Raw genomic sequence first — 17,894 nt, 5'->3', positions numbered from 1 at the left:
CGAAACACGTGTCGAGGTGTTGAAAATAACGATTTGGTGTTGGAAAAAAAAAACTCCAGTAATATTCATTAACTGAATAATATAGATAATAAAGAGTTCGACATTTTATCTCTGATAACAGGTAACAAAATGTCACTCTTTATGAAATTACTTTTTTCCCCGGGAAAAAAGTGTGTACTTTTTCCTGAGGTAGAAATTTAATTTTGGAATATTTTCTAAAAGTTACATTTCCTTTATTTCAAAAGTACAATTATTAAATGTGCATTGCATGAATGATATGTTTCTCGAACTATTCGGTACAACAGTCGAATTTTCTTGTGTTGAAATTATATTTTTTTCTGCCGTCGACACAACTGCCGTTGATGTACCTGGTCGCAAATCGGGTGTGGGTGTTATTTCAGCACTGCCAAACATTCTAAACACTTTATTAGCTATTTTTGTCCTGTGTGCTACTGATTCATCAACATACCCTCCAGCGACCGTTGATGACTTCCGAACGCCATGTTTCTTTCGTGTCATCGAGTCTCCCCCAGATTCAACTAGAAGTGTAGCAGACGATCTATGTAATGAATAACCTGTATATGAATTGACATTTTCAAGTTGATACATTTTCCATTGCGATATTCATAAAACAGGCGGAGATCCTTTACTGTTGCTGGACGAAGGATCTCCTGTTTACATCATTCTTTGTTTGCTTGAGTTTCACAATTAATAACGTTCCCGAATCTTCAATATCATCTAATGTTACATGGCTGATTTCACAGATTCGACAAGCTCCTGCAATCCCAAATACAACAACAACTTCGGCCATTCAATAAACTTCACATTCGACCACACTGTTGATGGCTCTTGTTGCTGTGCGAGTTCCAAAAAATAAGCCAATAATACCATCTCCGCGAAAGAACTGCATATCTTTTTCATCTTCAATTGCATGAATCTTGAATAAGCGGTTTCATAAATTTTCCGCGAATTAGCTGGCAATAATTTTTGTGACGCTACTTTCGCTGCTTCTACTAACTCCGGTGGAGACAGAGAAATCTCGGAATTAGACATTTTTCAAAATAACTACTGACCACTAAGTTCGCAATTTTTAAATCAAATCACAGAATTGAATTGACAGATAATTGATTTTTTATTGATTGGTTTCCTAGCAACAGCCTAGCCTACCTGTTTAAAAATTCAAATTTCACATCGATAATTTTCTAACATCTTGTAATAATGGAGAATAATGTAGCTTAATTGAAAATTTATAAAATTATTACAATATGTTAAAACAACGATAAAAATAAAATAAATACAACAATAAAAATTAATTGGCGCTCCGGGACGACTTCATTGATTCCAGTGGCGCATTTGCTTTTTCAGCTGCAGGAAAACCCGGAAAAACCTGCAGCACCACATCATCTGAAGATCTTGATCTAACAATGTCCTCTCTCTCATAAAACAAAATGTAGGGTGTCTCCAGAGGCTCCAATAAATTCAATGCATCACCAGAACACTTCGTGACACGACTATCGTCAAACTTAAACCAGTCCGTTTCTTCTTTGACCAAGGCGTAATAATGACCACATTCAACGCCAGAACCACAGTAAACAATGACTGCATGAATATCATAACAGTGGTCTGCTAGGTTGAAATGTTCATCTATTTCGATCCTTCCAAAGAGTTTCTTGCTTCCGTTAGAGGTTGAGTCTTGTTTGAAAATCATCAGTGTTATTATTAGATTGACTGGTGCCTCAGCTATACTTGTTTCCTTATAACAGTCAGTTAGTTTGGCGCATGTTTGACAATACAGTTGATCATCGCCTGTTAAAAATTCTATTTTCAGATGATTTAACAATAAGCTTTGCACGGACTGGTAATTAGTCGTATTAGGAAAAGCTAGATGAAGTTCCAGAAATTCACATAAGTTTTCAGTACTTCTTGAACATTTACCACAAAGTAAACAAGTGAGGATTTTTCCAGCAAAAGATTTACAAACACAAGACGAGATGGATTGTACGGAATCATTCAGTCCAGAGCGGCTGGGACTATTGATTTTGCTATTGTTTTGCTCACGAAGAGTATTCAACAAGAACCCCAAGAATTCGGAACAATCCTCTTGTTGTCCTAACGAGTATTTAGTGGACTTCAAAGACTCCAGGAAATCGGTTGGAGGGAAAGATGATACCTTCTTACGAAACTGCAGCTGCATGAACAGTTGTTTGAGTTTGATGAATAAGCAGGAAACATTCCCGTCATTCTTCGTCATGTAATAATATGTTTTATTCAATATTAAATCGTCGTTTTTCCCGTCACAGAGAAAAATTGTGTATTATACATGGGAAAAATATTAGATTTCAGCTCTCGGTTTTTTGCTTCGCGTCGGGAGACAACACAACCTCGAGCTAAAATCTAATACTTTTTTCCCTTGTATAATAAATAACTATTGTTGGATCAAGATCTTCAGACGATGTGGTGCTGCAGGTTTTTCCGGGTTTTCCTGTAGCTGAAAAAGCAAATGCGCCACTGGAATCAATGAAGTCGCCCCGGAGCGCCAATTAATTTTTATTGTTGTTTTTATTTTATTTTTATCGTTGTTTCAATAGATACATATGTAGAAATGAAATAGTTTCATAAACTATTGTTTGTCTTTGAACTATTTGAAATCACAAACATTCTGAAGCGGGAATGCGAGTGAAGCATTTGAGAGAAATTGATATATTTCGATCGATTATTTATTTAAAGAATACTTACATCTGTACACAGATCTTTTTTGTCCTTACTAGACTTATTGATGTTTCTGGGAGGCGTAGCTTCTGATTCCTTATTTTCCTCTTGTATCTCTATATCCATCTCTTCCACAAATGATTCTTCATTTGGGAGTTGGATTTTTTTCTTGAGGTGCAGTCCCCACTATGTGTCTTCGGTCTGTCCACCTCTTCTAAGAGAACCTTACCCGTAACCCATTCTGCAGGTGTGTCTATCAATTTTTCTCTTTCTCGGGCATTTTCCAGTTTTAATAATTGATTTTGAATTGTAGGTCCCCAGGTGGCTTTTAGTACTTTTTGGCATTCATCTTCGAGCTCTCTTCCTGTAGATGGCGTCAAATTCTGCGTTGTCTGGAACTTACGAAAGTGGAAATGCTGGAACGGAGTATAGTTTCTCCGCTTTTTCTGCTTCATCTTGATCTACAAGTTGTGTTAAATATGGAAAATAATCATGAAATAATTCAAATTTATTTGAGCGAATACATGAATTTGAAGATGTTCCAACTTCTACTTCAATATTCTAAAACAAAAACACTCAGTATTCAGAATTCCATTCTTTAATATTCCAAATTCATAGACATCAAAACTGATACGATCACAAGATATAGAAATATAAAACAATCTCCAAATACGCAAACTGTGCACAGATTGTATACTGAGCATGTAACCATAGTACAGTGACCGGATCAAAGTTGCAATGTCGGCGTATAAATCTTCATAAATATTGAGGAAGGTCGAGATCAAAAAGAGACAGTATTGAGAAATTCATTCAGTATTTATTGATCTTTTCTTCGATCCTGCTGGGTGGCAGTTTTTGGTGATTTATTGTATTTTTTATTAACATTTTAGTGTAAGTTTATTCCTGAAGTATATATCCTGTTTCGTTACAGTGAATATTTAATTAAGTTTTGGATGAATGATGAATTGGTGAAATAGCGAATAAAATCCTCTCGTCAAAAAGCCAAGCGAGTACTGCGTTGCGACAGTATTACACCTTCTTCAATGACTTTCTGATTTGTTATAAATTTTTCATCAGGACTGGTTGCGTCCAGAGTGGATGTATCTTCCTTTTCTTGCTCAGTGACATATTTGCTTCAAAATATGACCTGAGTATTTGGTTTTATTTTTTTCCCTGTACATACAGGGCGTGAAATTTTCATGGTGTCGTTCGTAAGTAGTTGATCCGCATCCCAGCTTGTTGGGGTTGCAGATCTCCCTTGGAGTTCTCCTTTGGAGGAGGCATATCTGTAGATTTAGGTTTGATTTTCATGAAATGCTTTTTGGGCAACACGTTTCATTCTCCGGGGAGTGAATTGTATTCACCTTCTTCAAGTTTCACCTTAATTCTGGTGACTTATTGCTTCCCCTTAATTTAAATTTTGTTGGAAAGTGCAGTAAACTCAGAATATCATTCTAAGTCCCAAATTTCTATACCTTCCGATATTTTTTTGTAGGGCAATGGAATGTAACCGAAACGATAAGGTTTTTTGGTGGATGTTTCAATTTCAAAAGACTGCGTTTTTTTGGCGAATGTTGCAGAGCCACTGTACTTTGAATGAATTTAAAATGTGTGTTGTTAAAAACTCGAGTGAACACCTCTAATACAGTAGTCTCCAATAATTGGGGTCATCCCAATAAATCATTCATCTTATATCCACCAAAATATCCTAATCGTAAATTATATTAACCATTAGTAAATTAAAAAGCTTCGTACTCCTACACACCGAAAATATCACTATTGGGGGATGATCTAATCGATGGGAAATATACATAGCTCAAATCATAGAATGGTAGTATATTGGAAATAAGGTGTCTGACAGTGATGTATTACCCTGAACTGAGTGAGTCATCCAACCCTAAGAGTTTCTCTTCTCTCCTCTTTCTACCCCTTGTATGCGGCGCCTCATCAGCTGATTATCGATAACCTCCTGAAATATTATACTCCCTTATGCAAAGTTCATTCACTTTTGTGGGATTCAGTTACGGATGTGATTTCAAAAATAGAGATAAATAATAATAAATTGCCTACATGTGAAGCCGCGAAGTCTGGCAAAAATTACTCAACCACTCAACCACGATATACAGGGTGTTCTTCGAATGATGTCATTAGTGTCGGGTGGTGATTACTTGGCATATTTTATGAAAAAATTGTTCATATAAACGTTTGTCCAAACTTGCTTCATCGAGAAAGATATTCTCCAGAGATACTCCAGCAGAAAAAAACTTTCACCAGAGGACAACAATGACACCACGGTCAGAGAAAGCAATTCTTCAAAAAGTTGATGGCAATTTTCCAACAAGTACTCAAAAATCAGCAGCACAATTCAATATCAGTCAAAGAAGTTTTTGAAAGTTTTGCATACAAACATATCAAACCACAAACAACGGGTGCAGGCACTGTTACAGCGAAAATGTCCTAGACGATTGGATTTTTGTCAGTGGTTCCTTCAAAGAATTGTACAAAATCACAATTTCACCTGAAAACTGTATTCACAGATGAGGCAAGTTTTTCATCATAAACGTTCATAGCAATCATTCTTGGGATTACAACAATCCGCATGCTATTGTAGAAAGTGTGTTTCAGCAGGACTTTTCGTTGAACGTCTGCGATGGAATTTTTGGTGATCATTTCATAGGGCTGCATTTGAAAGAATGCACCTTTGCTAGTGAGGCGAAATCTAAAGTTCATGCACGACATGGCGCCTGCTCATTTCAGTGTAACCGCTTGTGGATATCTCACTGATACTATTGCTCGCCAGAGGATAAGTCATAGGGAACCTGAACCATGGCCACCTAGATATCTAGACTTAAACCCTGTGGATCATTTCTTTTGGGATATCTTGAATCGCTTGTTTATGCGACGCTAGTTGTTGATGAAAATTATTTGAGAAATATAATGCGCATTTCCAATGTCATACTCAACACCCCAGGAATTTTTGAACGTGTACGGAACTCGATGAGAAAAAGATTTTTTGCTTGAATTGCAAATCAAGGTTCTCATTTTGAGCATCTGATTTAATTATTTTTCATTATTACCACTACTGTTCCCCGACTTAAACATAAATCAACTAGCAGTACATCTTCCATCTAGTATCCAAACAGATTTTCATTTCAAAGTCTATTTAAGGATCTTACATGATGTGTAATCCCCATTTCTAAGGCGCTGACTCTGATTCGATAATAATGTATAGCTATTTCAAATGAAATCAAACTCAGCGAAAACAATGGCCTACAATGATTTTTAACATAAATATCAATCGAGTAACCCTCCATGACGCCATTGGGATCAAAATTCCAAGTCTGGTTTCATGAAAAGAAGCCCCTCGTTCCTCATAACAAACACATGAAGCTTAGTGGAAATGAATCAAGTTGGGGCACACGTTCATATGAACTGTTTTTTTCATAAAATGTGACAAATAATCTCCACCTCAAATTATTGACATCATATTAGATACACCCTATATACAGTGCGGACGTACAAAACCTCTACCTCTCCTAAATTATGAAAGGACATAATTTTCGACACATACATTTTTTATTTTTGAAAATGAAACCTGCCAATTCAGAATAATTACCAGTTTCATATTCTGCATGTGAATCTGTGAACAAAATTCTCACCTCAGATGAAATAAAATCATCTATAAGCGAAGTACCTGACAAAATACATCTTGCGACAAAGGTAAGATATTGATATTTCTCAAAAGTCACTACTTAATAAAGTAAGAGTACCAAGAAACTCAAATAGATTCATGTCAGCGTCCTAGGTTGAAATCGCACGGCTAGAATCTTCCTTTAACGCTCAATTTGTAAACCAGTTGGAGTTGAAGGGAATGATACTGTGTTTTAGGTTGCATTGCAAATCAACTGCACATCCTGAAAATAGAGGTCTTGAAAGATCTTGGATTGGCTATATCAGTCATTATATCGCACACCAAAACTCAATATATTAAGATTCGACCGAATAATGTACTAAAAAATTCATTTTTTCTGTGAATTATTGGAAAGGTAAATGGACCAATCAAAGAACTGCATCAAATACATTCGGAGCTATGGATAAACAGATCGCAACATTTTCAAAACTAGATCTACAAATTTATACCGGACATACATTTCAAAGATCATCTGTCACCCTGCTAGTGGATGCAGGTGGAGACATAACTGCTTAAAAGAGGCATGGAGGGTGAAAGTCCAACATCTGTGGCGGAAGGATATATAAATGATTCAATGAAAAATGAAAACTTTGCTGCAGAAACAATCCTAAATTCGATTAAACAACCGTCTATCAGTAAGAGTAATGGAAATATGGATATAGAATCCTCGATACCATCTATTATGATATCCAACTATTCAGAATTGTTTGAAATATGATTATAGATATTTTCAGTCAATGAAAACTTATTGTTATGAAATTTATTGATATTACTATCATATACCTACTAGGGATCGCATATTAAACGGTAAGCCCTCGTTGATCCTTAGCTCTCACAAGGATCGACAGCAGAAAACACATTTTTTGAAGAACCCTCATTTGAAATATTCCAGTAAACAGTGAAAAACGTTGAATATTAACTTTGAACCCAGAACTCAGCTAGCAAAACAATCCAGATTACAAGAAGCAATTTGAAACCGGTTGTGTGATTATGTAGCATTCGATTATTCTTTTTTATAACCATACCGAATATTTCAATAACAGGATTATCGAGAAATGAAACTTTATTCCACCCCTCAAATTATAGAATACTTCAAAAGTCATTTAGAAGAGCCATCTCGCAGTGGTAACCGCAATTCACAATCAGTTTCAGTGTACGTCTCGCCATCTGTGAGTGAATATCAATACCATTCCTCTACAGAATTCTATTTTGTTAGTGTAATAATTGAAGTATGGTCAGTAGTAGCCATTTACAATTTAAAACATCACTTTTATTTTTATATATGTTAGTCATAGTTTTGAGATCAACCACTAAATATTTTCAGTCCAATTAGGTTACTTATTTGCTATATTGTAATAGTATATCTATTTATGAACTGTGAAAATAAAAAAAAAAAGATAATTGTGGGTTATTAATTGGGTCGCACAATTTTTTTAAAGGAATAATTTTATGTTTGAAAATCATGTCTAAATCCTCTACCGAATTTCCAATAGATTGCCTATCGATATGTTTCGAAAATATAGATAATTACATTCAGTAACTTCGATCTATAATAGATAATTGCAAACTAGAAAAATTATCGTAAGTATTGCTTTCACTGCATCTTTGAAATGTATTCCAAGTAATGTTACGTTACGGTATTGTTAAGTTACGTGGATGACACGTTAGTCAAATACCTTAGGAGTTGTCTTGAGTACCTATGATCTGTGGTTCCTATTGCAATGCTTTTGAATGAGCACCCAATGAGTTTTGAACAAATGGCATTCAACGCTTTCATGTATGTTTTCTGCAATAGGCAGCAATGATGAAGTTGGATCGATATCTGTTGAAATTGCACACAGATTTCTTCCTATTCCTGACGATAAAGAAACTGTCCTTCTGATATCCCTCAATAAATTATATATTTTCAAGATAATCACGATAGATCTAGCAGAAGCTGAAGCAGAAGTAGAGAAACACTCTAAACGAAAGCTTCTGGATAAGCTCAACTGAATTCATAATATCAAGGTCTGACAAGCACACTACAAAAGAATGTGTTACCGAGTAATTACAACCCCATTTAAATTTTCTGTAAAAGTAGGTCTTTTTCAAAGCTCTGACCTTCTTTTCAATTCATCGTCCATTACGACGAGATTCCTGCAGGAACTGAAATTATTCTTCTCTGAAAGGAATGGAATCATGCTCTTCTGTGTCTAGTCTGATAATTTTATAAGCATGCTAGAACCCCTTATTTGGTTACTGTGACTATATGGTACAGCTGACTATGCAACAACCACTAGAAGAATATCCCTACACCGGACACTCTGTTTTCTGCAGTTAAGTAGTAGAAACGTAGATTCCACTAGATGGTAGTGAAGGTAGTTTCTTGCAGGTAGTGAAAATGTTGATTCCACTAGAAGAAAATTAACTAAAAGAACAATTTGTTCAGGCCAGCCTCGACTAACGTACGTACACTTTAGGTTAATGAACTGACACTTATCAGAAAACAACTATTTCCCTGGCTAATACCACGAAGGCCGTTGGATTATATCTAACAGGTGTCAGTGTAGGAATCTTCACAGAAGTATTTCCTGCATATGCTGTTCGCAATACAACTGCTAATGGATTTTCTATTATAGGAACGGGCAGCACACTTGCAGATCAGTTTTAGGCTATTTGGCCTCTCTTCAGTGCAAGGTAGTAGCCATATCAACCAAAAGTGGATGATATTCCATAACAGAAAATTTAATTCCTTTCAAAGTATCATTCCTCTAACAAAGCTGAAGCGAACAACAAACAACAAATTTTTCATCGCTTCATCTGGTAAACGAGGTACCAACCACATATTTAAAATTCACCAAATTCCTCGTATAAGAAAAAAACCTCCATAAACACACATCCGAAAAGTCTAGGGATATTTTTAAAAATGGCAATAATTTTTTTAGATCACTTTAGGGAAAAAAAAATTATTAAACGAATGTAACTCACAACAAAATTTATTAAATGAGTATATAAGCAAAACTAAAAAAATATATGGCTCTTCTTTGGCACCCCGAAAAAAATCATAATACAAAAAAAATTGGAATCAGTACAAAGTATGGCCTCCACGCTGGTTTATTACGGCCCTACATCTATCGTGCATCGACAAAATGAGATTGTCAATGTCTTGTTGAGGTACATTTGCCCATTCAGCGATTAAAAGCTCTCTCAATTGAAACGTTGTGTGAATGTTCCCCATATGCGGAGTAATTCTTCGTTGAAGCATGTCCCACACATGCTCGATGGGATTCAGGTCCGGTGATTGTGCTGGCCATGGCAATACATCAACTCCTTCGTTTGTGAGCCAGTCAGTCACTAGACGCGCGACATGTGGACGAGCATTATCGTGCATTAGGTGAAGTTTTCACCAACAGCACCAGCAAACGGACGGATGAAGAATGGTGACGAGGTACTGTCGAGCTGTGAGGGAGCGATTTGGAAAAACGAGATCGGTTCTGCCGCCGATCATGATTCCGCCCCATAGCATTAATGTACCACCTCTGTATGTGTGGATTTCCTGGACGTGTCTCAAACGTTCATTATTTCCAGGTCATCTCCACAGTCTTACTCGACGAGAATCTGGATGAAATCCAAATCTGGATTCGTCTGTAAACAAAACTGTGGCCCAATAATTTGCATCCCAGTTTTGATGTTCTTGACACCACTCTAATCTTCTACCGCGATTGCCTCTCTACAAAGGTGGACATCTAAGTGGTCTTCTGTTGTGGAGATCTGCTTCATGCAGTCGATTTCTGACAGTATCACGACCAATGGTTACCTGGTGCGTCTGCTACAACAGGTGCTGTGATTGTCGGTTGTCTTCTTGCGGTTAAGACCAAAAATCGGGCTTGAACTGCAGTTGTAGCGCGTCCTCGCCCTGGATGTTGTTCGGCTGGACTGCCAGTTTCACGGAAACGCCGCCACAATCAACTGATAACACTTTGGGAGACCCCCAAACGATGAGCTACATCATTTTGTCGCATGCCACCTTGAAGAAGCCCTACAGCTCTATTCATCTCAGCCAATGGTAAGTGATGACGTTCCATGTTAAAGCACAATATTTCCAGTTTAATTGCTGAGCAAGAACTGCATAGAATGTACAAAGTCGACACTTTCAGATTATTCATTTTGGCCGAAAACCTACAGTTTGTAAAAAACTTGATAAAAGATTAGTTACCGTTTTTGCAGGCTTTGTTCAACCCATAGAAATCTACAGGGTGGTCGAGTGTACCAATTCAATCGAAATTAAACGACCTCATGCATTTATTTTTATGATATTTAGTATGTTATAAAAATATCCCTAGACTTTTCCGATGTGTGTATATTCAATAGGCATACTTGAAGACTGGCTACCTACAGTGTAGGTGAGCCGAGACAGGCCTGAACAAATTTTTTTTTTAGTTAATTTGATTTACACGGTCTTCAAGTATGTCTTCTGAATATATGAGAAGGTCTACTATGAGAATATCCTCCCACAGAACACTAAGTTTTTTTCAGGTAGTGAAAACGTGGATTACACTAGAAAATATCCTCTTTCAGGACACTCCGTTTTTTGCTGGTAGTGAAAACCTGTATTCCACTAGAAGAATATCCTTTCACAGGACACAACGTTTTTTGCAGGTACCGAGAACGTGGATTCCGCTAAAAGAATATCCTTCCACAGGACACTACGTTTTCTGAAGGAAGTAAATAGATGGAATCCACTAAAAGAATATCCTTCTCCAGGACACTCCGTTTTTTGCAGGTAGTGAAATCGTGGATTTTACTAGACGAATATCCTCCCACAGGACACTCCGTTGTTTGTAGGTGGTGAAAATGTTGATTCCTCTAAAATAATATCCTCCCAAAGGACACTCCGTTTCTTGCAAGTAGTGAAAACGTGGATCCGCTAAAAGAATATCCTACTACAGAACACTCAGATATTTGCAGGTAGTGAAATTCTTCATACGTTCAATGGAGGAAGGAAGATGGATTTGTTGAAAGCATTAGAAATAAATAAATTGTATGAAAACCCTAATTTTGAAACTTTCAATGACCAACTAGAAATTTGACAAATAGTTCCATTATTATTCGGATCAATAGCCGATAATTTTGATATGTTGAAGTAGTTAAATAATTATTGTTTCGATATCAACTCAGGAATTATTTTTGTTATTTCAGCTACCAAAACGACATTGACTGTATCATTGTATATTTAAGGATGTGTTTGTCAAAATACGTCAGTTAACTTGAAAATAGTTTAATAAACCGAAACCGGTTTCAACACATAAAAATCTCAGGAGAAATTAAACAGTTGTTCGAAAATTTTCAACCAAATCTGTAAGATATTTTTGATAGATCGGATTATCAGGAAATCTTCCATCAAACACCCCATGGAACATACTGCCCACCACGGCGTGAATAAGAATTTCTTTCATTCTTTTTGCTTAAGATCCGATGCGAAACATTTTGGAAATAAAATGAAGTAAATTCTCAGTATCAGTAGTGATACCTAACAATATACACTCTGTTACAGGGTAACTCGGTATGGATTCCTATTTACAAAGTCGATAACAAAAAAAGTGTCTCTGCTTGACATGGCCCAGAGGAAAAAATCATGAAGATTCAAATCCGGTGACCGAGAAGGTCACCGGATTTGTCACCGAGAAGGTCACACATATTTGGGGGATGAGTCTGATACATTTTGTTATTAGGGTAACTCGGTATGGATTCCTATCTACAAAGTCGATCACAAGAAATTCCTAATATTTCAAAGATACAGTAGTTGTATATTTTCAAATTATTTTCTTAAAAAATTGGTAGAGATGGTTGAAAATACCAGAAAAGGGTTATCTTAGTGTTTATTAACATCAAATTTCACAACTCATTTTCTTTCGTTTTCAAATTTTGAATATCTTGAGTCCTTTTCTCATCCACATTACACTGAGTATTTGGTGACGTACTATCTCTCATGTCTTGGTCCTCTAGAAATCTATCCATGAAGTCAGTAACTCCTGGATGGAGAGCATATTTTTTTTTCTCCAACCTAACTTTATTTGCGAACACATCATGTCTTTCAGATTTCTTCCATAGGTAATAGAACTGCACCAGTTCCCCAACAGACCTTGTACGTACCTGAAAAGGATAATGAATATTGATCACACATATCACTGAAAGTACTAATAAGTAATGCAGAGTTAGGTTTGGATTGAAATGATGTGCCCAGGTCTTCGAAAATTATGCATAGCTATGTCTTGAATAAAATAATGGTTATTTTATCTCTTCTGACCAAAAAGATCATAACATTGAGAGTATTCATGAAAACAATAACTTTTTCGAATGTTTCTGCTGCTATATAAAGTTAAAATTTAAATTATTTTTTTCAGATTTTGGGAGGAAAACATTTTCAGAAAGGTCAATAAAAATCAATATTACGACCGTCGTCACTTTCGAACATCAACATTTTTTGTTTTTAACTTGTCAGTCAGGTTTCAAATGGCGAAACTTGAGAATGACACATAAAACTTGAGAGAGATAGTTCAGGTATACCAAAAAGGTCAATTATGGGCCCAATTTTTTAATAACCACCGGTGATGATGTTCTGCAAAGCACAGTTGCTATCAATGTAGGACTCCATCACTTAGTAGTATCCAAAAAGCAGGACCTACAGAGTGACACTGCTGTGTATTCAGCCATTGCATCGGAAAAGTTGGTGATTCGGATATAAATTTCAATGTAAACGGGGTGTTGTACCAATCAATATTTCTAGATTTAAATTAGTACAGAAAGCTTCAAAAGAATGGAATTCTTAAACCCTCAAGCCCTTCAGCTTTACATATTAGCTTCTTCTATGTAACGTTTAACTGCATAAACTTTGGATGATTGTGATGTAGTTTTACAGTATATTTTGAATGTATTTAGAATTTCAAAGAATCCAAAACTCTACCTCGATTCTGTTTTGGAATAATAAGGAGTTCTGAATTTTGAATTCAACCTTTGAACTAAGAAGTCCTCAACAAAAAGGACGTCATTTATGAATTGAAAAAAACTCAAACGCAATCCTCGCCCATTCCAGAGCAAAGACTTCGTAAACACTGACTAGAAGGAATAATTTTTCAATAATGAGTGTCTGCTGATGCAGCTTATACAGCGTGTTTATTCAACATGCAGTAAAAATTCAAGGGACTTTTCAAGCACTTCGATAACTTTCTCACCAGGACCAGGACCAATCAGACCATATAATTGGTCTCGAGCTTCTGTACTTCTGGAAATAAAGTATTTATCTATGTAGATTTCAGAAAGAAATAAAATAATGAAAATCACTGAATTGCTATGAATAATGTTTATATATATGGCCTCTAAGATTGAATTTTCAAACTTGCCTTATTTTGTTGGGTTAGATAGAAATTTTTCCCGAACGCTCTAACCCCAGCTTCAAAATTCCGGCACTCTTCCTCTGACCAAGGCGACATTGCTTCATTATACAACGCTATATTCATCTTCAATCTTCTAAGAGCCTCTTCGATATTATGACCACACTGCTGAAGTAGATAAAGAGCCTGCTCATTGTCCCGCAGATGACATCCCAGAGGAAGTACAGGCCTGTCAATTGCTAGAGCTTTCTTCAAATAGTCCTCTACAGCCTCATCATCAATTTGTGGATCCCAAATGAGCTTGTCTTCATTTTCGTAGGGTAAAGCATCGTCATAGTGGCAGATGCCTTCAGGAACCTGAGCCTGATAGTCGCTACCAACCATAATAGTTTTTATCACCAACCTATTTTCTTCATCATCTGGATTGTAATTGTAATGTTCGTCGTCTTCTTCGTTTACTTTGGATCGTAGCAACCGCGAGGCGTCCTGATACTTTTCTGACGCGTTTTCGTAACAGGGTTTTAAAGTGGAGTGTTTGGTTGTTTTTCGTCTGGGGCTCTGGTTCTCTTGGTCCTCTCCGAAGAAGAATGTGTTCTTCATCTTCATCCTAGTCATGGTGAAGTTGTCGCTAGAGGAGGTTGAGTCGTCGTGTTCAAGCCTCATGTCGAAGTCGTTGGTTAAAGTGTCGACAGATGACTCCGATGATTTTTCTTCATCATCGGATAAAGACTTTTCAGTGACTGGTATCGATTTTTCCATTATCTGTTCATCAAATGGGTCACATGGTACCACTTCAAGATTTTCTAAAAAAAATTGATATATTGCACCCTGACATTTCAAGACATTTCAAATTGTTATAAAAACTATTTACTTAACAGTAACACAATATTTTGATCAGGCATGGATACCTAGCCCCACTGAAATTTTGAAATGAATCAAACACAAGTTGTCTATCAATTGATTCAACTAAATTACAGGAGACTTTTTCAGTGTCGAAAATCAGTCTTGTTTCTAAAAAAGCCTTTACGTCAGAAAATAAGAAAATACAGTGAGAAAATGCAAAGAAGTAACTTTCAGGCACAAACTGGAAGAAAAATACTTTTCGAAATCACTACTTTCATTGAATTACACGGAAGAAAAAGTACTTTCCACACAAATATTTCATTTTGAATATTGAATTATACAAAAACACTTTTATCTATGCAGTTTGTACTCCAAACATTCGCTATGAAATTGAATCAGATATCATTCATAGGATTACTACACAATAAAGTATATGAAAGAGGTAGTTGTTTCGATTAACTGTTTTCTTCCAGTTTGTGTCTGAAAGTTACTTCTTAGCATCATCTTCATATCTTTGTAAAGAGTTCATTTATAAATTAACTAACATTTTTGTATAAAGATGGAGAAATGTAAAGCCAAAACTTTCTTCCATTTTTTTTTTCCTAAAAATCTTTCAACTTAGAAAATAGAACATCTCAAAATATTTATTTTTTTATACGTATATACCTCTCCCTGACACAGTCACCAGACTTTTGATTTCTGTAAGACAATACAAATCCAAAAAATTTTAATCTTACTAGATTTATCGAAATGAAAATCTGCAGTTAAAAAAGTTATTTTAAATGAAGTCCGGCATGTTTTCAGGTAATTGAAATTTATTATTTTGTTGCGTATTGAAAAAAATTCAGACTCATGTAATGCAGCATGTGAATTTGACTTTGGATATTACAATCTTCCATAATTTGAAAAAAAATTATTAGAAAATCTATCTTTATTAATCTGCAGTTTCTACATTTGTATTGATTTTTAAGTAACTTCTATATTTTTCTCATGATTTCCCAAATATGAAACTATATATGGATACCAGTTTTTGAAGGTGAATACTCTTTTTTTTTTATTTTCTGAAATTATGAAAACGTCACTTAATCTTCCTTCGTTCTTGTAATATATAAGAAAGTTGAACAGAATAATTTAAACATTATAAGATGTTTTCGAAGAATGTTGAACATATAGGACATGGATGAAATCAGAGCAAAAAAAAAAGCATTCGTGATCCCCTACAGTCAGTGCTGTTTCGACTTGCCATAGGAAATGATGGTAATGATGAGGTGTAGATGCCTCTAAATTCATCTTATTTTATTCAATTTCAATTCATTCCTGAAATACAGGGTGTTAATTAAGTATGTACCATAAATTTAACAGACGATTCTTTAGGTCATTTTGAGACGAAATGTTCGTATAAACATGGTTCGGCAAATCCTTCGTTCTCAAGATACAGGGTGTTAAAATAAAAATTAAAAAAAGTTATTCGTAAATATCTTAAATATCCTAATTTTGTTGTAATTTGGCAATGGTATTTATAACATTAAGAAGCTAAGTTAGCCCGAACGTGATTCAATTAATTAAGTCCAGTGGCGTCTCGAGCGGGATTTGAAAGAATATTTTTGACTTAAAAATGTACGCCACTGACTTTTGTGCAATTTTTATTATTTCTTTGGATCGAGCAATCTGAAAAACGACTTTTTTGTCTTCTGAATATTTTTCGTATCTTGCTTAGTTTTTAAGAAAAAAAAGTCGACTTAATTGCATATCCCTGGACCTCACAAGGAATAATATGGGGAATTAAATCTTTCTTTTTGAAATTATTATTTTTACAATTTTTCATTACTAATTATATAACAATAACAACAAATATTAAATAACATTAACATCTAGCTAGACTAACGAATTGCACTAAATTAAGTGTTGGAAATGACCTCCTTCGGCTTCAATACAACCGTCTAGCCGCCGAATAATTGAATTTTGCACTCTTTTGAAAATACCATGAATAATCAAGGATAAGGATTGCCTTGGAAAACGATTGCAGCATTTAATAAACAACTTGATAGTTGTCGTCAATTTATAATTGTTATATAAAGTGTGTTTAGTGGTTATTTTTCGAACCATTTTTTTTTAATTTTAACACCCTGTATCTTGAGAATGAAGAATTTGCGGACCCATGTTTATATGACCATTTCGTCTTAAAATTACCTAAAGAATCGTCTGGTGAATTTATGGTACATAGTTAATTAACACCCTGTATATATTCGGAATTGAGCATTTAAAATGTTACTCACAATAATTTTATATTCAAAAGCTGTTTTTTTTTCATTACTTGGGAAAGGGATCAAACATGTTTTCGTAGGTGAACAATTTAATTTTTTGCCAACGTTTCGGACTTTTTTAAATCCATCATCGGGGCTATGTAAAACAATAATTTCACAAGTAAATAGTATACATGCCAATACATATTACAAATTAAAATAGTTTCTACTGATATCAAAAAACAGAAACAGGTGGACTTAACAAACATTAGTTCCCACCATCCTATGAGCTCTGATATCTTTCTATCGTTTATAATTTTGAAAAATGATGAACAAAACCGTTAGTTACTGGACGGCAATCCAGTGAATTGCTCGTTTTACTATACAGGGTTCATAGCAAAGTTAATATTGAAAAATGTGTAGTTTCAACTCACTTCTATATTGTGGTAGACATCATTGATTCTTATAATCCTGCCATATCTTGAACATCATTCACATATTTCATGTTGCACTAAAAATAATTACATACATTCATAAACAACATTCATAAAAAATTAACGTAATCACACCTTGAATGTTTTTTCTTCTTCACTACAACACCTAAAGAAATTGAACCCGACGATTTCTACATCTTTCACGTTTCTAATATGAATAATTGTGACTAATTCTAATGTACAAAAGATGTTTCGATGCATAATAGTTTTCATCGATTGGCATACGAGTACATTCATTAATTTTGCAAACATTGGAGGGGAGAATCAATAAAAGGTGGACAGTTGAAGGGGATGAATGAAATTCCTTCCTTGAGGATTTCAAAGGGCTAATCTACTCGATACCAGATGTCGCAAGGGTTGATTCTGAGAAATTTAAGTGTCATAAAAGCTTTCCTTTTGGATTCAAAAGAGAAAAATAAAGTTAAATGAATAGTTGTCACGAAAGTTAATATTTAGGAATGTAAAAATAATTCAGTGAAGCATTTGATATGCATGTATCTGCATGATAACATTTTCATTTTATAATATGAAATGAGACTATTGA

General features: G+C 35.2%; 1 protein-coding gene across 1 annotated transcript; it reads right to left on the bottom strand.

The window, feature by feature from the left end:
* Positions 1-12,226: 12,226 nt before the first annotated feature.
* On the bottom strand, positions 12,227-17,580 carry LOC111514747 (mesoderm induction early response protein 1). Its single transcript, XM_074185008.1, has 4 exons — positions 17,426-17,580; positions 17,291-17,367; positions 13,780-14,573; positions 12,227-12,532 (listed from the first exon to the last, which is right to left on the bottom strand). Exons 3-4 carry the CDS (start codon positions 14,527-14,529, stop codon positions 12,275-12,277), a joined length of 1,008 nt encoding a protein of 335 aa, XP_074041109.1. The 5' UTR covers positions 14,530-14,573; positions 17,291-17,367; positions 17,426-17,580; the 3' UTR covers positions 12,227-12,274.
* Between the last annotated feature and the right edge of the window lie 314 nt (positions 17,581-17,894).

This window comes from Leptinotarsa decemlineata, unplaced genomic scaffold (genome assembly GCF_025532065.1).
Source record: "Leptinotarsa decemlineata unplaced genomic scaffold, Ldec_3_MD MMD2_tig00026361_RagTag_RagTag, whole genome shotgun sequence".
NCBI classification, from domain to species: domain Eukaryota; kingdom Metazoa; phylum Arthropoda; class Insecta; order Coleoptera; family Chrysomelidae; genus Leptinotarsa; species Leptinotarsa decemlineata.
This window is presented reverse-complemented; position numbering and strand designations above follow the sequence as displayed.